Genomic DNA, 24,937 nt, shown 5'->3' with positions numbered 1-24,937 from the left:
TTAAAATAAAGAATCAATTTTTAATATACAGAAGGAAAAAAACAAATAATATTATAATTTAATATAATTTTTCTTGCAAAAGACGTTCCTTATTTAATAACACTTGAACTTCTTTGCTTTCTAATTTGGCATTAGTGAATATGGCTCCCACAAAAATATGTGTTCCCCACTTATGGTGTGATATGATTCTACAGCATCCCATATCATCAATGGTGAAACCAAGATGAGCATATCTTAAATCAGTTTGATACATAGTTGCATTGGTAAGTGGAACAGATGAATTCTAAAAAATAATAACAGAAAGTATTTGGATTAATAATTAATGTAAAAACAAAGTTTTTTTAACAGTTTGTTTCACATGCAGCTTGAAAAAAAAAAAAAAAAACCTAATGTTTGTAAATATTTAAGAGACAAATATTATAAACTGTTAACTCATTTCACAGTTTGAGAACAAAATTATTAAACACTAATGCAAACGTTTAAGTTTGAATAGTCTGGCAAGCAGTGAAAAGAATGTTTTATAGTTATTCTCAGTTCACACCGCCATCTACTGAAGAACTTTTAAACTAAATTTGAAACGTGGTGACAATAAATATCTATTTCTGTAAGCAGAAGAAAGTAAACAGTACATTTTTATCTTCTTCCATTGATTTTTGAAATTTTCAGCCATTTTTTCGATACACAGTACTAGATGTTGCTCTCATTAAGTATAAATAAATTTCTAACATGATGTCACTTACCTTTTTATTTTATAGCTAACACGAGTAATAATAATTTTTTGTAATCGTAAATTTTAAAACAAGTAATTAAGGTTCTTAATCAACTAAGAAAAAATAAAAGCTTTCTAAAACCCTTTAACTTTGATGTTCTCCATATTTTTCGAGCAGTAAATAATTTGATTTCAGAAAAGCCTAAAAAAAGTTTCTCAACTTCACCTGTTGGAATAGGCAGCTTGGGACACTAATTACAAAACCTTCATGCATAAAAACAATGAGTTAAATTAATAAACCTCTTAATAATTTAAGATTTCTTCACTCGTAATACTTTCATTGTTTGACCAAAGGAAATACACATTGAAGATGAAAGGTAACTTTCACAGACATAATGTAAACCGGTTCCCAACAGATTGATATGGGCTTTGTGTATAAGGAAAACACAATATTCAAGAGTCCCTTCCTTTCCTGCCCGAAATCTAAAAACTGAGAAACATGTAGTTTTAAATTACTTACTCAAAGCCCCAAATCGCATCATTTTATTGCTATAAAGTTTTGAAATAAAATTCATAGAAGTTCTAAAATTTACCAATGACGCTATTTCTCCTAATTTGATAAGCAATTCTTTTATTTCATATCTTTTTTGAAAGGAATTTGCTGTCTAATAATGTATTACCATTAAAAGTATGTTTAGTACAAAAAAACACACACACACAAATTACAGGTTTAACCTGTAATCCAAGAGAGCGAGAATAAGAACTCCTTAAGCGAACATTAGATGAAGATCTTTTTGAAGAGGTTTGCACCCACCTCTTAACTTAACCACCTTCTAGAAATTAAGGGTAATGAGAGAGAAGAGTCAGTTTTTATTTATGGCTCGTTTGCTGTTGTATTTTTTTACAATTTATTAACACATTTTTGGAGAATTCATTTATATCATCCATGTGTATTGTAACAGCTAGCACAGTTTAAGATGGAATAAAAGAATAAAATGGCAGTCACTGTCATGACATTAAAGGCATTATATATTTCCTAGATTTTTAATTTTTGTTTATTTCATTACTTACTACTCATATTTAATTCCTAATCCCTTAAATAAGTAGAACTGTTAATTAATCTTTATTTAATTTTATAAAGAGTGAATGCAAATATTTCTATTCTTTTCCTTTCTCAATATAAGAAACAGTAAACTATTTCATTGAAACTTTATCATTGAATGTCTCAAAAACTGAGTATCAAAATATATTTTTAATCTTTCTTTCTTCAATAACATTACATTAACATTAGGCTTACTTTAACTTTTAATGAATTCTTAGGGGTTTATTTTATGCCAAATTGTTTAAATATTTACATTTGAAATTGAGGGATTGGCTTGATTTTCGTGAGTGGTCACTTGTGATAAAGCACTTATAATTGATCTCTTCCTGCATTTCAAATCGTCAATCAAATACTCACTTATTAATCTGGCAGGTCATGGGGATTTATCTTTCATAACCTGTCTCTTAATATCATTATTTAAAACTTTCATCTCATTTTATTAAAAATTTTATTCAGAAAACATGTAGCAATTTTAATATTTGTATTGAAAGTACCTTTTTCCTTTCAATTACATAATTTAAATAAATTATTTAATGAAAATATTTAGAATAGTAGTATTTTAATAAAATGTTTTGATAGGAGTGAGAAAATCTATTAATCAATTGAGTGTAAAAGTTCACTTGATCATGCATAACACAGAGCATTCTGCGTTGTGCGCCCTGCTTGACATACTATGCTGTAACTTCCTACATTTTTGCGAAAATCAGTTTAACATTTGGGTATAATTGTTAAAAAGATAGATCATTGAAAAATGCAAGAATTTTTTTTTTTAAATCTTTGAAAAACTTTAGCGTGCTTTCCTTTAAACAACTATTTCAGATATTCACCAAACATTGTTCTTCCAAACATTCATGTAAGGACATCATTGGCCAAACTTTGAATATGTTTCGATGAATATTGAATATTTTCACTTTAAAGATTATAAATGATCAGAGTAAAGCCTATAATACTTACATTTAATTGGTTAAAACGAGGTTTATCTGTTGCTACAGTGCCAGAAGATGGATGGATAAAGTCTGCCCAGTAGTAGAAGGAAGTTAAATGATCCACTACCATATTTGCAGCCATGACAAACTGAAAGAAACCATGTAATTTAACCATGTGTTCATTGCAAATTTGATTTTATACAACTAATACCAATAAATGCAACTAACATTTTTTGAAGAAACAAAAAATTCTTGTATCATTAAAGATATTTTTTTTAGCTAGGGATTGTTGAGTTTTATTAAATATAAACAACAATGCCTTTACTTATCCACTCTCAAATGCAGAGGAAGTTGTCAGCATGTAGATGGAGCTTAACATGTGGACAATGCATATGTAAAATTTGGTTGAATGTTCTCCCTTCTCTCTCACTCTTGCTTTTAATCCTATCATGTATTAATGTTATTTGTTGTCCATAAATAAAATGTCTACTCAGCTAGATTTCATGACTTACTAAGCCCCTCAACCCAACAGGTATTATAAAATATTTAAATTTATTTGCCAAATCACACAAAAAATGAAGGAAAAAAAAACTTTTTATTTTCTTTCGAGATAAAACAGTTCAAGGTTAAAACTAAAATATAGCAGAATATGCTTCTGGAAACCAAAGTCTTATCAGGTGTCTGTTGAGAAGAAAGTTGGATCTGTTAACAGTCCCTTCATGAAATATTTAATCATAAAAACAGACCCTTAACAAAATGTTTTATCTTTAAAATGAAGCCCTTACACAATATTTTATCTTTCAAATAGATCCTTCAAAAATGTGTTTGATTTGAAAAACACTTGTTATAAAAGTAAACTAATCCTTGCTAAAAAAAGAAAACAAAAAACGGATTTAAAAGTTTTGTTTTCATCCTCAACCTTCTTTCCATCCCTCTTCATTCTCAATTTTCCTCTGCACAGAAGATGATGATGCCAGAGATTGGCACTCTGCATGTAGCAGGAGTAGGCGAGGGGATTGTTTTCAATATTCAGTTCAATACTTTATTATTCAACCAAAAATGAACATTCAACATTTGAGCACAATAGGCCGAATACCGATTATTTGTTGCATACCTAATCTAGTAGTAGTAATTTGTATTTATTTTTTAAAATTTCATGTATATTTTTATTATAATTTTACAGGGTTAAGTATAATCTTGAGTCTATTTACAGTCTACAACTCCTTGAAAGTTAAGTGTTTTTCGCTATTTTAACAATAACAAGATCCTATTCAAATAAATTCATGAAAACAGGACTCTGGTTGAAAGAATATGATTTAATGCTAATTTTAAATTCACAAATTATGAGTAGTTTTTCTACAAATTACAAAAATTTCAATTACAAAAACTGGATTTTTCAAAAAATATCTGCACAGACCCTTTACTCATGCAATTTTTTCAAGTTATATTCTCTGTAATTGTGTAGAAAATAAATTGTACTGACTAAATATTTGACATGTTTATTAACAAAAATAAAGAAAGAAAAGGAAAGAAAATTGACATTAAATCTGAAAAAATTAGTTTCTATTCCTTTTCAAAAAAATAATCTATTCTTTTTCACATTTCTCTCTATATTAAAAAATTTCAAGAGCTGCTGCCACTATTTTGAGTGTTAATATTACATTTTACTTATTTATATAAAATTCTGTTTTGGTGTGCAGAAACTGAAACACTTAAAAATTTGAAATTTTCAATGCATATGGGAAAAATATTGAGAGTACAATGGATTGGAAAATTCTAACATTTGTTCGAAAATTATTAGCTGTTGAACTTGTAAAAAATAATATGTAGGCAACTCTGTAGCCCAGAAAATGCTGCTATAGAGATGAAATTGGATGAGCTGAAAGGATGAGCTCTTTATTTGGAAGGAAAAAAAAAAACAATATTTTTAACAAATTTATCTAATTGAGCCATTTATAAATGCTTCAACTTTAACAATGATAATAGAAATGCTTGGAAATACTACAGCTAATGATAATTTCCTAAATTTTTAACTAACCACAATGTTAAAACGTTATTGTTAATGTTGCTTGATGCAGTGGAAATTAGAATTTCTAAAGACAAAATTTTTAAGAATACAATAAGCTAAGATTAAGAGGGGGAAAAAAAGAGCAAAACAAGTATTAACCAGCATAGAAGTCCCACTAATATTATTTTCATATAGCATTGGAACTGAACAAAATATCCCATCAGAACCTGTCTGTCCCTCTATGATGACTTTTGATATATCATTACAAGATGAGAACACATTATTATTCAAAGTTGAATTACCTATGGAATTATTTAGTTGTCAATATTTTGTTCGAAAATAATATTTTATGATTCCTCAATTCTCAGGTGTTATCTTGATCAATTTTGCAAGTAAGTCTTTCATATTTTTTTATTGAATCTACATAATATTATATATATTCTTATCTTATATATATATTTTCTATATATTCTTCTCTTGTATAACATATAATCCCCATAACTTTTTGGTGATTTCAATATCTCTTTTGGTCATCTGAACCTTAATACTGACGTGCAGTAGAAGAAACAATGTAGGCAACAAAAAATTGAAAATTGAGATTTTTATGTATTCGGAATTTTTATATGATAAGCTTTTTACAGCAAATTTTTTTTCTTTCGAAAACGAATTTTATTTTATCAGTTTTTTTTTTTTTGAAATTTTATTTATAGAAAGAAGTACTTTCTATTTATAGAAATAGTAATAGAAAGAAAATGATTGTCAAGCCGCTTTTCTCGAAAACTACAGTTAAGCACTTACATTGTTCCTATAATAGCATGGCATAAATGATTGGTCAGAGTTAGAAAAAGATTTTTTTTCTTTCTTTTTTCAATTACACACTGCAGGTTTAATACTGCTGCTCAATTAAATATTATAAGTAGGAACTATTATTATTATATTTTACATTAGTATTGTAAATTTGACAAGTGTAGTCATTATAGAGAACACTCTACATTCTCAAGAGCAGAATTATATTTAATGACTGGCAAAGAAGAGTTTTGATTGAAAACTATTTGTCCTTAAAAGTAAGAATTCTTACTTGTTAAACTATTTCTATCTTTTTAAATATTAAAAAATTTTATAAGGCAAATTAAAATTGCAACTAATAACTTTAACTAGCTTATAGATATAAATGCCTAGATAAAGATGTAAAAATAAATTTCGACAAACTAAAAGGGAAATCTAACTAATATGCTACACTTTTTTATTAAGAAGTTTTTATGCACACTTAATTTTTGTTCAAAAGAAACTTTTGTTTTTTGTTTTCAATATTAAAATTTAAATTAAATCCTGCGTAAAAAACAATAAGTACATGTTAGAGATCTCCAAAAAACATTTAGATAAAAAAGAAAGAAAACGATGAATTACTTACAAATTGTTCACGTTTAACACTTTCAACTTCACTTGCTTCACTCCAGACACTCATATCATTTTCTGTTTTTTGGCAAATAGTAATTACAGTTAGATTTTCATCATACCTTAAATCTCTATGAGGAAACAGATCTAAAAAGTCTAAAAGGAAAAAAATTACCAATGTATAGTTTATATAAATATTAAAAAATAAACATTGCAATGAAATCATTGTTATACACCAGTGTTTCCCAAACTTATGGCTTTTGTGTACCCTTTCTAAATTTTTAGTAACGTTGTGTACAACTAATAAAAAAAAATGAATGCATTTTTTACAATAAAAAATTGCACAATAGTTAAAAATCACAAAAGGCTGTTTACACCACTAATTATAAACTGTTAACTCTGCAGAAAATAGCCAATAGAAAAATTTGTAATTTTAATTTTACATGGCTAACTTTGTTTTTAAATAAAAGTTTTTGAAATTTCTGTTTGTTGCCAGATATTTCGCATAAGAACGCATATCCCTTCTAAACTGTTCCAGTACCCCTGGGGGAACACATACCACACTTTGGGAAACACTGTTATACACAATAATGATAAAACACAAGTTGATTCTAAGATTTCAAAAGTTCTTGAAAACTTTGTAAGTCACAACTGTTAACAAATTTTGAAAGATTGTGAATTGTGATTCAGCACTTTTAGAAATGATGTATTTTTCACCCGTTGCAAAATTTAGGCACTCTAAAGTTCATAACAAAATGAATATTTTTAGAATTATTTAATTCTAATGTTTAATTCTAATGTCTAATGTAATCTAATGTCTAATTCTAAAGTTTAAATCTAATGTCTAATATTATCTAAATTAAAAACACTTTTTTAAAAAAAGAGCCATACATTTAATGTCTCTTTTTGAACAAAGCATGAATGACATAAGAAAAAGTGATACCATTTATAAAAAATTTCTGAACACAATTTTAACAACTGAAAATGCAGTCTGAAAATAGGCACACAGGTTAAAGCAAAAATAAAATTCCTAATAACAAAAATCGTTACATTTTTTACTCTTCAGCCAAAATACTAAATATATTAACATTTTAAAGTCATAAAACATGTGATTACTTGGACTATAGAAAAGAAATGTCCAATTATCAAGCCATCCAAAATAAATTGCTGCATTTTGTACACCCCCCCCCACCTTTTTTTCAGTTTTGTTCTATTCAACATAGCTCTAAATATTTTATGCCAAATCATGATTTAATAAATGTCATCTGTACAGCATGCAGCTAAAATATTTTTGTTTAATGATGTTTTGCTTTTTATATAGGTATTGCTATAAGCTTAATTGAGATTGGTCTTTCACATATTCCAACATAATCATGCACAGTGAGAAACTTCTCGCTTATTTCCTCAGTATTTTAAAGTTTATATACACATGAATACATAGATAATAAACATGGTTTCTGTATATTCATTTGTACATTATCTTCAGTCAAATTTACAGAAAACATACATATATTCAATTTGAAAGTAATTAAATGAATATTTTTAAGTTATATTTTCTCATTTTTGTGTCCACCAATCACAACGAACAAAAACTTAGAGGAAAAAAACAACAACAAATGTTTTTCATTAATTTATTCAAAAAGTGTATTAATAAATCTTATTTTTATTCAGTCAGTTAAATTTAAGTTAAAGCTAAGGCTATAGCCATTGGTAAGATTGCACAACTGAACAAACAGAAAAACAGACAGAAACAGAAAAACTATACTAAATCTATTGCTTTAAAACTCAGGAATGAGCAAGCAGTAAATCACAATACTGCTTTTTTCAGCTGTGTTTACAACCTGTTTTTTAAAAGTATGGAATTGTTTATAAAAAGAATAAGACAATCAGCTTAAATTATGTAATTTATAAGTACCTCTCTTTAGAAGTTCAGGACAATCATAACCTGCATATTCTGTTTTACCAGAACCAAATAAAATTTCCTAAAAATGTATATCAAAATTAAAAAACATTTTATCACAATATTCTGCAATGCAATATCTTAATGCTAAGCTTTCACAAAGACTTCAATGAAAAAGTTTTAAAAATATTTCTCAAGTACCAAAAAGAATCTTATAAAGACATAATCCATACATTAATAAAAAGCTAATTAATTTTCTTAATACTTAAAAGCATTTTTATCCAAATAAAGCATTTTCTCACTACACTGCACAAATTAGCAAAAAATTGCAATGAGATTTTAACTTCAATAGATTTTAGTAACACTATATTGAAATTTAAAAGAAAACTTTAATATTTGTATTTTTTAGATTTTTTGAGGTTTTTTTGGACAAAGGAATCAAGTTCAAATAACTAAAAAAAATTTTTTATAATATAGTACTTAATTTTTTGGGTGGAAATACCGGCGACGTTAGATTGAATGACTTTCCTAGCCTGGACGAAATCTGATGTTACAATGAGAGGTTGTTATATCGTTAGTGCACAAAAATACCATAAATATTAAATCATAGCTTAAAAGATGCTTTACATTAAAAAGAATTTTGTGACTAACAGAAAAATTGAAAGCTACATAAATTTTTTCCTATGTTATTATATCCCCATAAGTACTCTTTAACTTGAAAATAAAACCACACAAAAAGAGTAACAATTCACAAAAAAAGAGAATACTATTTTCAAACAAGAAAAGTATGATTGAAAAATATATTGTATATTTTTAAAAAACAGTCACACAGCTTATAAATTTTTAAAAAACAGTCACACAGCTTATAAATGATCATAAGTTATGAGCACCAATGATTTAAAATACGAATTTAGAGAGACTCTTGTGTAATGTATAGCTACAAGGTGTCAAACAGGTGTAATGTATGGCAACATCAAAGGAAATAATGGTTTAATTAATTTGTTTTAAATTTTTTCTTAACCAAATTATTAGATTTTGATCGCTATGTTGGAATGAACTATTCAGTGAGGCGGTTGAAATGGATATTAAAATAACATTAGCATATAGCAAACGGGACATAGTGCATTAGTCTTTATATTGGAATGGTTGCTGTAATGTGGAGTAGTAATAAAGAATGTAGACTGTGTTCTTTCAATTTCATACTATTGAATTGCGTACTTAAATGAGTGATAAATTAGAAAAAAAATTAAATAAAAAGTTTTTTGATAAAATTAAGGTAAATTTTTACAAAACAAACAATGTGAGTTGTGGGTTAGTAATAAGTGGCAAACAATAAATAAAAAAATTAAGTAAAGCATCCCCGCAACAGCCCGTTGTGGGCCAGGGAGTCATAGAGGCTGAAGCTCTACAATTCGAGACCAACAGCATGACTGTAGCAATGTGGTCAGCACTGCACGCAGGCAACCTTTAATTCTTAGACATGCAGGTACCCATTGATATGAGGCTGGGTAGTCTTCAAGTTGCCACCGGGGATTGAACCCCAAGTTTTCACAATGACAGTTCAGTGCCTTAACCACAAACTTCTGAGGGGAAAAGATGCTTAAAAAACCACTTTTATTTTTAACAGGAACCAATGATTTCATGGGTTTAAAAATTCCAAGAATGTTTCAGTTGTACTCACACTTTTTTTATTTTATTTGTTTAAGTTGCATTTTAAAATTCTGTTTAAATAAAAGACAATTACTACTTAATCTCAATAGATAGACTAAGAAAATTTTCTTTATACTAAAAATTTTTTCATAAAAATATGAAAAACAACATAATTTTTTTCATGTTTAATGAAAACAAGATAATTTATCAATACAGAACTAAACTTTAAAATATTTATGGGATAATTTTGAAACTTACTGCCCCAGCTGTTATTGCAGCCTGGCTGCAAATATTTTGATACCTCTCAACTGGCAACTGCTTAGTCAATATTTCACAGTTTTCACCAGCTGGTTTTGGAAACTCTTGATTAGTGTCCTATATCAAAAACAGATATTACTTAGAATGATCATATAATTTTATACAAAGTACCATAATCTTCGAAATATTATCTGCAGCGATGCATAACCTGCAAACGCTATTCTCTGAAGTGAAGAAAAATAGCACCGCATAATCAGCCTCAAAACTTTATCTGCACTGATATACCATTCTATTATACAAGGGTAAAGCATGAATAAAGTTATAAAATAAAAACACTTGCATTTAAAAATGAAATATTAAATAAAAAGGTTATGAACCTTTAATTATGAGATACGGAATAAAATATATTGAAAAATGAAACATTAAACAAAGAAAATTACAAATGTTTGAAAATTAGTTCCTTTTATGAAATAATAGATAATTTTACAATAAACAAATGCCAATACTAAATAAATACAAAAATTAATTCATTCAAACCCTTCTAAGTCTGATTCAGAGTTAAATAATTCTAAGATCCAAATTTAAATTAATATTTTCCATTTCGTTATTTTCTTCCTCAGAACCAATCAAAATGTCCATAATTTTTGTAGTTATGGATTCATTTTTCATACAATGAGGCAATATCCCATCCTATCAAAAAGCATTTGTTAGGGTCTTAGTCATTACCACATCTCACTGCTCTACTCACTCACACTTCCGCGTAAGTTGTCCAACAAACTTTCCCATCTGTCTTAGTGTAAGTATATTAAGTGTTAAACATCCAGTCTTCCCACAAAGCTCGCATTTGAGCTACAAATGGTTTGTTTATTCCAACATCCAGGACTTACAGTTTTTTTGTAAACTCCCCTGGAATTATAATTTTATCTAAAAATTTTTACACTTTTCTTTCATTATATCTGTGATGGAGCCCCCATTGAGTCCATAATCAACAATCCTACTTGTTAAAGAAGGTGCCATCTATACTGATGACAATCACCATGTCGAGACATTGCACCTCATCCACTATTTTCATTCACCTGAATCCTGATTCCTTTGGTATAATTCTTTTTCAATATTGACTTCCACTTGAAAATAACAAGGGAAGCAAGCTATTTTCATACGCCAGAATGACAGTGAAAGCAGTTTCCCCATTCCACGTTGATGCAATGGCGATGAAACTAACCGCACAGGAATCAACTGTTCTATTCCAGAGAGGGGGGACAAATGAAACCTAGGGGTACCTCATTTATGTTTATAATATCCTTTTCTGTGAACTTTTTATCTGCTATCACAGTTTTTGTGAAATTTAGAAATTCCATTCATATTTCTTTCCAATCCAAGGATAAGAAATGCCCAACAGAAATAAAGATGTTGTTGAATATGAGAGTGCAAATTTGTACTCTCAAATTAAAGCCTCTTATAAATCAGTAGCACCACAAGTAGAGAAAAAAATGGTTTCTAAGAGTGAAAAAAAAAGTAGATTTTGTTTTCTTTCTCAGAAAAATGAAGCCATGAAAGTGTGCTGTGTTTGACCGTAGTTATATGGCGATGGCAAATCCAATAAAAAAAAATAAGAGAGAAATTAATAAATATGGAAAGACACCCGCAAATTCGATTGTGATTATGATAATCGGGAGAAAAACAGGCACTGAACGTTTCGACGGGCGGGGTGGATTCCGGAGCATTGTCAGCACCAGCCTATAATCCGCTTAGCTGATTTTAAAAGGAAATCTGCGGATGGTACTCCGAAAATTATGGTACACATATAAACAAAAAACAATAACTTTGTTCAACCCTAAGCAAGTTTTTGACAATTTTAACCATGGTTAAAACTGTCACATCAAAAACCTAAAAATTTATATTTTACTATTGATATAAATATTATTATTTATATTTTGAAAAGCTTATTGTTTGTAGTTTTTAAATTGCAATATTAAGAATTAAATTTTTGGTAAAATTTAAAGTATATTAAAAAATAACTATTAATTCATTGTATATTTTAAATATAGGCCACCCTGAACAAAAATATTTATTTCAAGCACTCTAGCTGTTGAGTTACTATTAAGAAGAAATTCTAATAATAGAAAAATAACTACATTCTAATAGTTATCTCAGCTAATACTCCCTAGAATATAAAGGCTAGGTAAAATGAAATTTTAAATTTTAACGTTAAATTAGAAGACATGGAGATTTCTCAAAATCTTTTTCAATTTTATTGTGTTAAAATGTATACTGCTACTTTCTTTTTACGAAGATCATTTTAAAATTAAATTAAAAATAGGATTCATAATACATATAGAATCAATAAAAAGAATTTAATTAATAATAATAATAATAGAATTATAATAATTATATATTTTATACTGTACATCCCAGTGTGTAAGTCGACTCCCTATTTTTGAATATAAGACAGCAAATTTTTAGTATGTCAAGTGTATAAGTCAATCACTTGGAAAAAAAATTGTCCACCTCCTTTAATTGTGTCACAGATAAGGGAATACCCTGCTTATAAGAATAAAACTTTCTGGAACCGAACATTTCCCAGTAGATGTAATGTCAAAGATCCCCTCTTAATCAAATAATTTTCGAAGATAATGCAATACTGATATTGTTTTACAAATATTTTTGCAAAAAAATATTCCAATAAATTAAATAAGAGTAGTTTTTAAATTAATTTTAGATACAGTGCAGCCAAGTCACCAGCAATCAAATCTATGTTATGAGCACATAAATTTAACTAATGATATTAATGCTAATGTTGAATTTTGGTAATATAAGTTATAAGTTGTGATAAAGCAGAGAAGTGATTTTAGAAATTAAACGTTTTGAACTTAAAAATTAATTCAAAAATTGAAATTTAAAAGTTTGTTTGCTTGAAAGTTGTATATTGATTTTAGGCAAATTTTAAATTTTTCAAAATGCATAAATTTAATTTTGGAAATTGGTCAGATCGGATGCATGTGGAAACTGAATTTTTCAAAGAATTGTTTCATACTGTCAATTACTTATGCTTATTAAATAAAGTAATCAGTTTCAACGGTGCAGACTTGCATATTTTTCAAATTCCAAAATTTAACTTGAAAGGTAAGTCATATTCTTAGTACTTTTGAGATAGACATGTTAAAGTTAAAATATATTTGTATACTATGTCTATAAATTAAGTATTCAATTCTATATGTGTGACTTTAAGCAAATTTTTGACAGATTTGTCTGAGGGAGTAGATTGTTCGAAATATAGTCAATAATCATGTCAAATCAGCCAATATATATATTCATTGCCTATCTCTTAAGTCACCGAATGATGTCATTAAAGTTTGATATTGGGTGTTCATCGGGAGTGGTAACAAACCATACTTGTAGGACAGTGTTTTGCTCACAGAAGATGCCGGTTATTATTCAACTTTTCATCTACCTGTAAATTAATGTATGCAAGATGCTCAGTAAGATTGAGCAGTTTGTCATAGGCAAAAGTAAAATGCCTGGATGTCTCCATAATATAATGCCAGTTTCATATGCACATTCAAAAAAGTCTTGGAAGACCAAAAGCATTTTCACAAAATGTCTTATGAATTTGAACCATGACATGAAAAAAATAATAATTTTCAAGGACACTTTGCTTTCTAGACATGTTGAAACCTCAAAAAAGAGTATGTATGTTTCATCATCTGTTACCAGTTTTGTGTTTTAAGGGTTACAATTCCAAGGATTCTTTACTGATTCTGACATGCGCCCCTTTTTGGTGCTCAGTTATATTATGGGGAACCTAACAGCAAAATTTTTTTTTCATAGGTAATTCGTGAATAATTTTGTGTATGGCAACTGGCAACAGAACTAATGTTAAGTTCCTTCTGTATCATTTAATATGTAGAGTGATTATTAGCCATTAACATTTTCTGTACACATTATCTGGGAAGACTGCCGAGGGTGGACTTCCTTTTTGTACTCCTCCTGAAGAAAATGGCAACATTAGCAAAATTCTGTACACCATCTGAATAAAGTAACACAAGGTGGTCCTATATTTCCAAATGCTAATTGTAGTCGTTGAAAGAATTCTTATTGATTTAATCCCACTTTAAAACCATAACACAATAATGTTTTTGAGCCAGCTCCATCTTATTGTCTAAAATTTGTTTTATGCTAAACAACCTGAAACTAAGTCAAAAAAATCATTTGCTATGCTAAAATTGTTTGTATCTTCAAATTAAACTAACGTGATATAAATAATTAAATTAATGCCATAATTTATTTTTTTAAATTTTTCTTACCATTTAGATTAGAATTCTAATCACCACATTAAAATGAAAAAGTGCCCAAAATAACCCTAACTTTATAGAACTATAACAATGCAATATAATTATTAATTCTTGTTGTGCTTGTGATTTTTTAAAAAAAATATATTTGTATTTCTAGATGGCCTTTTTTTCTACAGATAATTTTTTGTCAATTCACTTTAAACCTTAATTATATAACAGTAAATATTTTAATAACTTACTCTAGAGAACATAGAAATTGGAGGAATTCCCATATTGCTTGGTAAAGGTGTTCGAATGTCAGGAAGTAAGTAAATTTCTTTTTCACCATATCCTTTTTTTAACCCTTCAAGAAAAAGAAACAAAAAAAATTTATGTTTTTATAATGCAAAAAAGTTGGGCTTTTTTTTTATTATTGATGTTTAGGATCTTCAAAATTAAAACTGCCGAAGAAAAATAATTTTATTTGTAGAATTAGAAAAATAATTTTATTTGTAGGCAGTTGATGCTATTGATTTTTCCCTTAGTAATTAAAAATCAAATATTTTTAATATGATATCAATTTTCAACAAGGGAATCTCAAAACATGCATTTGATGAATTACCCTTTTCTGAAGAGTCTGATTTGCATGATCCTTCATAAATCTACATCATTTTGTGACGAATATTTTTTTCGCCAGTTACTGCCACAGATTTCACGATTTATATATTCTAATTCTGCTACAGTCTGCAAATGTTTCAGATGCTTACTGCTTCAGTTTTGATATATCAAGTGGCTACAGGGCAGCTCCAATTATAGGAAATGCATGATGCTAAATTAAAAAGCATTTATTTTTCCAAGTACCCAAAAATGCAAAGAGTTTTAGTAAGAAAAAAAGAAAAGTATGAGGCTTAAAAATAATCAAAACAGTTTAGGGTTCATGCTGACTTTTCTAGGTTTTTCATGTCAAATTACATAAAATTCGCTTTAAAAAAAAAACTAAATTAATGTTTAATAAAAAATGAAAATATGATATGCAATATAAAAAAATAACTAAAAAATAACATAATCATTGCATTTTATAAATTTTATTAATGCACAGAAAATGAATAAGCAAAATATGCCAGATAATTGAACTCAGTAAACCTCAGTTATCTATTTAAATCTATTTTCTGTATAAATTCCACATCATAATAAGTATAAAAGTCTATCAGAATAAGAGCGTTTATAATAATAACAACAATAAAGAAGGAAAAAAGCCAACAGTAGTTCACATTAATTTTTTTTTAAATAAATGATAAAAAAAAAGTCAAAAATGCAATGAGAGAAAAAAAAAATGCGGGAGACTAACTGAAAAAAACCTGTTTACCATAATAATTTATCACTTATTTATAAGGATGATCTGAATGAAGGTTCTGATCTGAATTAAGTAGAAAAAGAAAAAAACATAAAATCATATTACATATGTAAATTAGTGAATAGCTCTCTTTTAAATTTTCATTAATTATTATTTTTTTAATTTAAAACAATCATCATATAGACTTGAATATGCTAAAATTATAAAGCTACGGAATTCTTAATGAACATAAAAACTTTTATCAAAAAATATCCCTTCACTTGAAAAACTCAATATTTAATAATTCGTAATTAGATGCAATTATTTAAAAAATATTTAATTAAAAAAAAAAGAATTTTAATAATTCTGGGAAAAAACAAAACTTCTGAATAATTAAGCATTTTTGCCAAAAGTAATTTAGCATATGGTCCCTCTGCTAAATTCCCCATTCTTAATAATTCTGGAATCATTGAACTCTAATAACATAATTTTTTTTTAATAAAATGACAAAAACATTAATTTTTTTGGAATAAAAAATTTAAATCATAAAAAATTTGTTACATCATGTGCTTGAAATATTATATAATTGAAGGTCCCCTAAATCTGTACTTCATTGAAATCTCGATTGAACTTCTGTTCTTCATAAAATAACTCAAGAATACTGAAATTTTTGAAAATAACAAATTCAGTAAGGTAGATAAGAAGTCTAAAATACTTTGGATAATAAAAATAAATGGATAGTTCCTCAGATCTTACTTTGCTAAATTAGAATTTAAATTATAAATTTCACATTTATTTAATAGAAGTGGGATATGAAAATGTGCCTGCCTTTAACTGCCCTAAATTCAAATGAAAAACTTGATAAAGGAACAATACCAAAGTTCTGCATTGCAGTACTAATCTACAAATTAAACGGGGCACTAACACCATCAGCTTTCTAGTAAATAGATTGGCACTATCAGTGTGGAAAAGGAAAAAAAATTTCAAACAAAATATGGTAACTCTAAATTTGTCTTTTAAATTGGTTGAAATTCGTGAGATTTTCAGCTCAGTTCCAGAGGGCGAGAGATGCAACCAGAAATCGCAAGTTAGCCGTAAAATGTGGCAGGGTTAGCATGTCTTTAATTCATTGCGCTCTACCACTGTTTTTAAAACATCGATAATAAGACTTTGAAGACAAAAATTTTGAAAAACATATCTCTGTCTTTATTATTAGAAGTTCAATCCATCAATCAATGTGAATATCACAATAGTTCAATATTTTTATTATTATTATATTTATATTATTTATTTATTTTTATTTCACGAAAATGAGTAACATTATAAAATTTACCTTCAGATTCAGAATTTCTATAGTTAGACTCTGAGGTTAGCCGAACACTTTTACTGGAATATATACTTCTAGAAATGCGACAAGCGAGCTGTTGCCGCTGCAGAGTAGCAATTTTTCCTGATAGCTGGAGCATCTGATAATAAATAATCATTTAGTGATATTATATCTGAAAACTTAATATTGAAAATAGTTCATAAAAATAATTAGAAAAAATACGTAGAAATATGGTTTTGTTAATAACAAAGCAGGTTAATGTTTCATGCTTATAACCAGAGATGTATCTAAGGAATATAGTGCCTGAAGCAAATCTCGAATTGGCGCCCTTCAATATGTTCAGAAAAATTTTGCTCTGAGTTTTTTTTTTAAATGGAATAATAACACCATTTAGAAATAAATGTCTTTCAGTATTAAAAATTAAATTGAAGAAAGCTGTTATTTGAATTTGAAGAAAAAAAATCATTTTTTGCTAACAGCAAAAAAATAAACATTTAAGAAGCTTCTGACCAGGGTTGGAGTTTTTGCCGGCAAAAAGGGTTTTTTGCCAAGATAATGGCAAAAACCTGGTAAAAACCGGCAAAAACCAAATTATCTAAATTGCTGATTAAATATTATTACAAAATACTTGAAACAAATTTAAATCAATCATAAAGAATAATAATTTTGATACATTTCATGAAAAAATTATTTTTAACATATTAATGATTAATATAAGGGTAATAATTTTTAAAAGATTGAAAGTTTTTGATCTCTTTTCATTTTAGAATCCTAAAATAAATGTTTTTTTACAAATAAATAAATATTATTATTTGTATAATATTATTATTTATTATAAAAAATTATTATTTGTACAATAATTAACTACACATGTTGATAGATATATTATGCTTTAAATTATAGTTATATGTATTAATTTAAAATAAGTTCATTTCACTGGAAAAAAGAGAATAATCACAAATTTTCCAATCAATAATGTTTTAAACTACTGAAATGATATATTATTACATTATCATTTAATTATGGAATAATAATTTTGTTCATTTTTTTGTAATTATTTATATTCATAGTATATATTTCAATTTTAGGAATAATTTTGTATCAAAAATGTGTTTTTGTCCTCTCATCTTGGAAAATATAGGTTTTTGCCACTTTTTGCAAATTTGTTTGGCAAAAACCTGTTTTTGCCAGGACGGTTTTTACCAGTATTTACCATGGTTTTTTCCACCTGCGGCAAAATCTTGCCAACCCTGTTTCTGACTATATGAATTCAAATTAAATAAAATAAAATTTTCTCAATATTATAAATTAATTTAAGAGCTCAATACAAATAATTACAGCCAATTACCAGCCTAATGAAACATTCCCAAGATGGTAAAAACCTCAAATGGTAAATACCACGCCAACTCTGTCTTTAGTGTTGCAATAGCACTTTTTGTACACAGGTTTGTAATTACACAAATATGGGGGAAACATACAAAGTGATGTGTAGAACAAAATATACAAATTATTCTAAGAATATTGATTATTACATATCAGTGGTGTAAATAACATCGGGATGCGGGAGTCGTACCAGTTTATAGAGCACACTTGCTAGAAAAAAAATTCTACTATGAATTAAAATAAAAATATTTTTTATTAATAAAATAATTTTTTTAGTTCAGTTTATAAATAATAATAACTTTTAACTAAACTTTAAATATAATTATTATGAGATAGTAAATTATTTTCTCCTATTACCAAAACAAATTAATTTTAATATGGTAAGTCAGTATAGTGTTTCAAGTTAGCACCTTAATAATAACCTTTAGTCGCAATTACAATTTTCATTTTCTTGAATTAAAATAAAATTAATGATTATAAACATCCAAATATCTCTTCACCACAGTGTTGTTGTTTCATATTATAATTTTAAATATCTTTATGATAAGTCTAAGATAGGATGCACTTGAAAGGAGGTGCACCTAAGTCTATGTAGATTACTGATACATATTCAAATGCACAGTCACACTATCTGAATATGTATGCATCTATATCTGCAACAATTTCATAATATAGTTAATTACCTAAAAAATATAGAAATATATGCTGGAGACGCAGAACAATAATAAAATTTTACCTATAATATATTTTTTCAAAAATATAATTTAAGTGCAAAATGTAACTGATACATACTTTTTCAACTCTTTTTCAGCATTTTAAGAAAAGCATATTATTAAATAATAAAAAGTAAATATTTTAATTAGAAATATTGTTTAAGGATGCAAAAGTTCACAAATTGAGAAAATAGCCCACTATAAATGGCAACAATGAAAGAAAAGAGAAAATTTCAAATGTAAATTAAGAATTTAATATTTAACAAGTTTCATTTAATGAGTTGTAATTATTTTTTCTCTATTGGTGTTCCTCAGACTATTGTATTGATATATTTTTTTTAGCTATATTAATACAGTATTTGAAAGCATTATTTTTGAGGATATAATTGTGTGAGCTGATGATAAGATTATGTCTTTTCATTATTTTTTTTTTAATAATTGCAAATTTTTAATTTTTTAAATTTTTTTTTTATCTTTATATATACATATACAGTACAGAACCCGTTATCCGGAAATCAGAAAACCGGAAAACCAAAAAACCGGAACGAAATTCGATAAATTTTCACACCATTTTTTAAAAAAAAAAATTTTTTTTCCTCATGAGATTTTAGGATTTTTCTTTCTTTTTTGAAAGATGTTCACCTTACTATCATTTTGGAAATAATCATTAGTGTATTACTTCACCATTTTTTCTTCTTTTTAAGATTATTTCCAAAAAAAAATTTTTTTAGTTGGGTTTAACAATAAAAAAAAACGGCTTTTTGTAGCAATTCTGAAAACCGGAAAAATCAGTTATCCGGGATAGGGATGGTCCCGATCATTCCGGATAATCAGTTCCCTACTGTGTATATATATATATATATATATATATATATATATATATTTATATCTATATACATATATATTTAGAAAAAAAAAGTCAAAATAAATTATAATTGGGCATGAAATTGATAAGAATATTAAAACAGGAAAAAGTCCAAAAAGTAGATAGAGGAAATAGTAAACAATCCAATCAGCATCTAAAACCTCCCAAGAGAAATAGAACAAAAATGGAAATTTAAGTCCTGGCACTAACAGACATGATAGTGCAGGAGCAGTGCTCCAGTTGGCAAAATTGCACTAACAACTTGTTGTTGTTGTTGCTAATTCCCATCTGGTTTGACGGGGTCAGACCAGATCAATGAATCCGTTGATATTCAGAAAATCCGAAACCAGAATGGGAGAGGAATGAATGTCATTCCAGTCCAGCCCTAAACAGTTCAAGATGTGCTCAGGTGATGCCTGGTTTTGTTGGCATTTAGGGCAAAGAGGAAAGACTTTTTGATTTGCAGAAAATGTGAGACATTTCAGGTGTCCACTGGCCAGTCGGGATAAGCAGGTGTTGGTTCGCCTGTCACCAGGGAGAGATAAAGAGAGTCCTGGTCTTTTTGCTTTATACCAGTAGTGAATAGGTGGAAGCAGCCACTTTTGTTTGTTCTGGGCCTTTTGCCTTGCAAACAGTTCAAGGTATGTAAGCTCTGAGGTGGAGGGGACTGGATGGTCTAGTCCCTTCTTTGCAAGAGTGTCAGCCAACTCGTTGCCGTGGATATCGACGTGGGACGGGATCCATTGAAAGTGGACCTCATGCTGTTGGGAAATGAGCTTTACTTTTTGTAAGATCGAAAAACTGGTTTTATCTCCAATGAGGGCCCAATTTTTGAGGTGTTGAATTGAACTACGGCTGTCAGATAGTATCCAAGTATTTCCAAGGTGCCCTTCACTCAAGATTTTCTCTAGTCCCCTGTCGATTGCAATTAGTTCGCTTCGAAAGACGGAGCAAAAATCGGGGTTTCGTTGATGAAGAGTGTAGTTCTCTCGAGGTGTTTCAATAAATACCCCACTGCCAGTCTGTCTATCTATTTTACTGCCATCAGAGAATATTTTGATGTCGTTTGGAGGGATTTTATTGATGATTTCCAGGGACAATTGTCTGAGGAAGTCAGGCACACAGTCTTTCTTGTCAAGCATGGTAGGGAGGCTTTCATGGAAACTAACATTGGAAAGATCCAAGCAAGTACTAAGATTGCTATGAAGATAAAGAGGTTCAATATTTTCAGCGATTAACAGTTGTGATTTAACATGACTAAAAGGACTGTTTTTCTTTAGCCTTTGATTGCAGGTCCAATTATTTAGGTAAATAGCAGTTAAATTGCCTTGGTCTAAACTGGAAAGTTTATTGTAATATTTCACTAAATTAGCTTGCCTTCTGAAGTTAAGAGGTTGCAGATCTGCTTCGTAAAGAACGATCTCTGAAGGGCAGCTACGTTTCAGTCCAGTGATGATGCGAGCGGCGCTCAGTTGAACCTTTTCCAATTTGTTTAAGTTAGATTGAGAAGCACAGCAGTAGACAGGATAGCCATATTCAAGAATTGGTCTAACAAGAGCCTGGTAGGAAGTCCTAAGAGTAGTTGCATCTGCTCCCCAATCCCTACCAGCGATACACTTAATAATATTTAGGCGCTTCCTAGACTTCGAGACAATATAATCAATATGTTTGTTACTTGTAAATTCGGGATCGAGAATGTATCCCAGGTATTTTGGGTGTTTCTCGTAGGAGAGCTTCTGGTGTTTGAGAAACAAGGATGGTTCATATTTATAAAGTCGTTTATTAGTAGTGAAGAAGGTGGTTATCGATTTGGTTGGGTTGAAGCTCAATTTGAATTCATCTGCGTACTTGGAAAGGGCTTCTAATGAGTTGTTGAGTCTCGACTCAATCTCGGCAACGTCGTCACCGCTACCCCAAAGAGCAATATCATCAGCAAACATTCCGATGCGAGTCCCGAGAGAAACAGTTTTCTCAATTCCGGCCATGTACAGAGTGAATAGAGTTGGACTGAGGACAGTTCCCTGGGGTACACCCTGACTGAGGTGAACTGAATTTGAGAGAGTTCCATTAAACTTCACCCTGATATGTCTGTGATGAAGATAGTCTGAAATCCAAGCCAGTGTATTGCCTCGGATGTTGTAGGAATCGTGAAGTTTTATAACAAGTTTGTCCTTCCATACTCTGTCGAAAGCTTTCGTGAGGTCCAATAAAGCCGCAACGCTGTGATGGGTTGGCCTGTGGTTCTGCGCATCTCTGATAGTTTGGGCGAAGAAAAGAACTTGGTCCATGGTGCTGTGTCCTCTTCGGAATCCGAATTGCTCTCTAGGGAGAGATTTACTCTTGTCAAGAAAGAAATGGAGTCTGAATAAGACCATTTTCTCCATTATTTTACTCGTTGTACAGGTTAATGCAATGGGTCTAAAGTCTCCAGGTGAGCAAGAATCTTTATTAGGTTTCTTGATTGGTATGATGGTGGCTTGTTTCCATTCCCGAGGTAAACGCCCCTTACTCCAAGAAAGGTTAATCAAGTCAAGCAGTTTTTGTTTTCCAAAGGGTCCAAGGTTTTCGAGCATGTAGCCATGAATTCCATCCGGACCGGGGGATTTGCTAAGATCGAGAAAAGCCAATGCAAACAGTAACTCTTGCAAATTAAATTTAGTAGCCAGAGAAAGATCACCATAATCAGTACTTCGGCATCCATGAACAATATTTCTTGCCTTGTGCATTACCGGCTTATCCTCGTTTGAGAAGTTGAGTCTGCTGATTTGTTGACTAACAACTTGATTGCCCCAAGAAAGATAAGATTGAAACCAAAAGCAAATCAGATGAAGATTATATACTGAGATCTCGAAAATTGAAGAAGAAATACATAAATTTATCGGAAGGGAAACATGATTTTTAGAATTAGAGTCAAGAGTTACAGATTGGAGAATTAGATTAGTTTGTGTGCCAAAATAGAGAACAAAAACTCTACAAATGAAACATTTAAAGTTATAGAAGAGATAAAATAGATTCCTTAAAAATTAAGTTAAACGAACCAATTTGAAATACAGATAGGCATCCAATTGCATAGGTTTTACTTTTTTCCTCTTAAATTGTTTTCATAATGTATCTTAATTTGTAATGCATATATGTAACACAAAATATTCAACTAATCTTTAAAGTTATTCCTTTATCTAAATCTTTTTCGTAATTTATTATTTTAAACTAACACTATCTCACACTTTAATATTCACATCCAGTCTTTTAATCTATTTTTGACTTCAAGTAATGCATTAATTAACATTTTTGATATTTTCCTTTCTTTTGAACCTGTGAGAAAGACTTTCCCTTTATCTATTTAATGAACCAATTGTAATTATTAAATTTTCCTTATTTCCTGTAACGAAACATTTTACAGATTTATTTTGCAAGATTTTCCCTAACTTTTATTGAGGAGCACTTCAGTTTTGTGTCACTAAGATATTCATTCTCTGATGATGATGTTTAAATAAAATTAATTTGCTCGTTCCAAACCCTGTGCCTGTTAGTCCTGCTCGCACGACAGCCACCATTAGATACATGCTATCAAATAATTCCTGTTATTAGTTATAATGTAGAAATAATATAAATTCCATTTAGTCATAAATAACAAACAACTACCACCCAAAAATGACATGAGTTGATAGTATTTACCAGGTTTTTTTCCGTGGTATTTAAGGGTAAAAAGCCATGTTAAAAAATGTTAATGTTAAAAAATTTTAGTCAGAAATGTTAAAAATACATAAAAAGAAAATTTTTCAATGAAAATATTAAAACTGTAGACTCTTATTATATATTTCACTAGATACATTAAAAAAACCAATAAAATTTTGAATATTACATTTCTTACACATAAAAAGTATCTAAAGATAGAAATAAATGAATAAAGGAAAAAATTCAGATCTTAAATTCAATACAAAAATTAGGGGTATCAAGACAGTTATTTAAAATTTATTTATACAAAAATTCTACCTGCAATAAAATTATTACAAAAATTAGCTGTGGACACTGCAAAAGGAACATACTGAGGAATAAGTCTACAGTAGTTACCAAAAAATTTGATAGATTTGATTTTAAAACAAATAACTGTTATACTTTGAGATTATCATTTTGACATTGCTTAAAAATGCGAAAATTATATGCGCACATGAAAAAAATGTTACTAATAAAATTAAAACGTAGTACAAATACATATTGTTTACACACATCAAAAACTACGTACTTCCCTTTTTTTTAAATTTAATTATTGTAAAGAAAAATTGTTATAATTTACAAGCAAAAAGATAGTAATTTCTTTACATTCTTATATAACACACACGTAAAAATAATTTTACCTTTTGTATCTTTTTGTAACACAGAATTCGAAAATCTTTAATATAATTAGAATTATATCGCACTCATAATCCAAAATCAATAAATTAAATTTGAAAGTGTTAGCTTAAATAAAATCACATTATCTAAATGAGTTATTTTCTCTTTAAGATATATTAATTAAAAAAATAATAACTTATTCTATAACAAGACAACAAACTTCGTGTTTGTTGTTATTTTTGCAGAATTATGTCTACTAAATAGTCAGTGGTCATTTCAATAGTTTAAGCGGATGCTACAGTTTTTAGTTCGAAAAATAGGTCAATCGAAATAGACTGTAGGTGGCGTAGAGCAGAACTCTGTATCTATGGCAGCACTTCAGATGCTTTCCCCATTGGCGTGTGAAGAGACATAGAGGAAGAAAGCACGTTAGTTTATGTCTTGATTTTCATATAGATAAAAATATTTTACGTTAGAAAACTATATGGAACTAAAAACTACATTAAACATAGTTCTAAAAAATGCATCATGGAAATTTTAAAAAATATTTTAATTGAATGAAAAGGGAAAATATCTCAGTACATTCCTATACAACTGTAAAGAGGGAAGGGAGAAGGGCCAAAGTCATGAAACCGGTCTCTCCCCAGATGGTTTTATTCGAGCATTGTGATCGCCAATAATGAAATCTACTCAGAAATTTCATAGAATAGACATTATTTAGTAGCCACTGAAAATAATTGTCCCGCAGTGGACTGATCGTTAAGA

General features: G+C 28.8%; 1 protein-coding gene across 1 annotated transcript; it reads right to left on the bottom strand.

The window, feature by feature from the left end:
* On the bottom strand, window positions 1–24,475 carry LOC107436171 (cobalamin trafficking protein CblD). Its single transcript, XM_087167642.1, has 8 exons — window positions 24,196–24,475; window positions 16,886–17,018; window positions 14,480–14,583; window positions 9,949–10,065; window positions 8,056–8,122; window positions 6,157–6,296; window positions 2,766–2,885; window positions 1–283 (listed from the first exon to the last, which is right to left on the bottom strand). Exons 2-8 carry the CDS (start codon window positions 17,016–17,018, stop codon window positions 59–61), a joined length of 906 nt encoding a protein of 301 aa, XP_087023768.1. The 5' UTR covers window positions 24,196–24,475; the 3' UTR covers window positions 1–58.
* Between the last annotated feature and the right edge of the window lie 462 nt (window positions 24,476–24,937).

The sequence above is a fragment of the Parasteatoda tepidariorum genome, chromosome 7 (genome assembly GCF_982258835.1).
Source record: "Parasteatoda tepidariorum strain Cologne lab strain chromosome 7, Ptep-v5.0, whole genome shotgun sequence".
In the NCBI taxonomy this organism is placed as follows: Eukaryota; Metazoa; Arthropoda; class Arachnida; order Araneae; family Theridiidae; genus Parasteatoda; species Parasteatoda tepidariorum.
This window is presented reverse-complemented; position numbering and strand designations above follow the sequence as displayed.

What these genes read in the sequence shown, in the direction of transcription:
- LOC107436171 (XM_087167642.1), bottom strand. Translation starts at nt 17,018, where the DNA reads ATGCTCCAGCTATCAGGAAAAATTGCTACTCTGCAGCGGCAACAGCTC. An exon ending in TAGAAATTCTGAATCTGAAG is followed by an intron (nt 14,584 to 16,885) that starts GTAAATTTTATA and finishes TTTTTCTTGAAG; the next exon opens with GGTTAAAAAAAGGATATGGT. An exon ending in CTGCAATAACAGCTGGGGCA is followed by an intron (nt 8,123 to 9,948) that starts GTAAGTTTCAAA and finishes ATACATTTTTAG; the next exon opens with GAAATTTTATTTGGTTCTGG.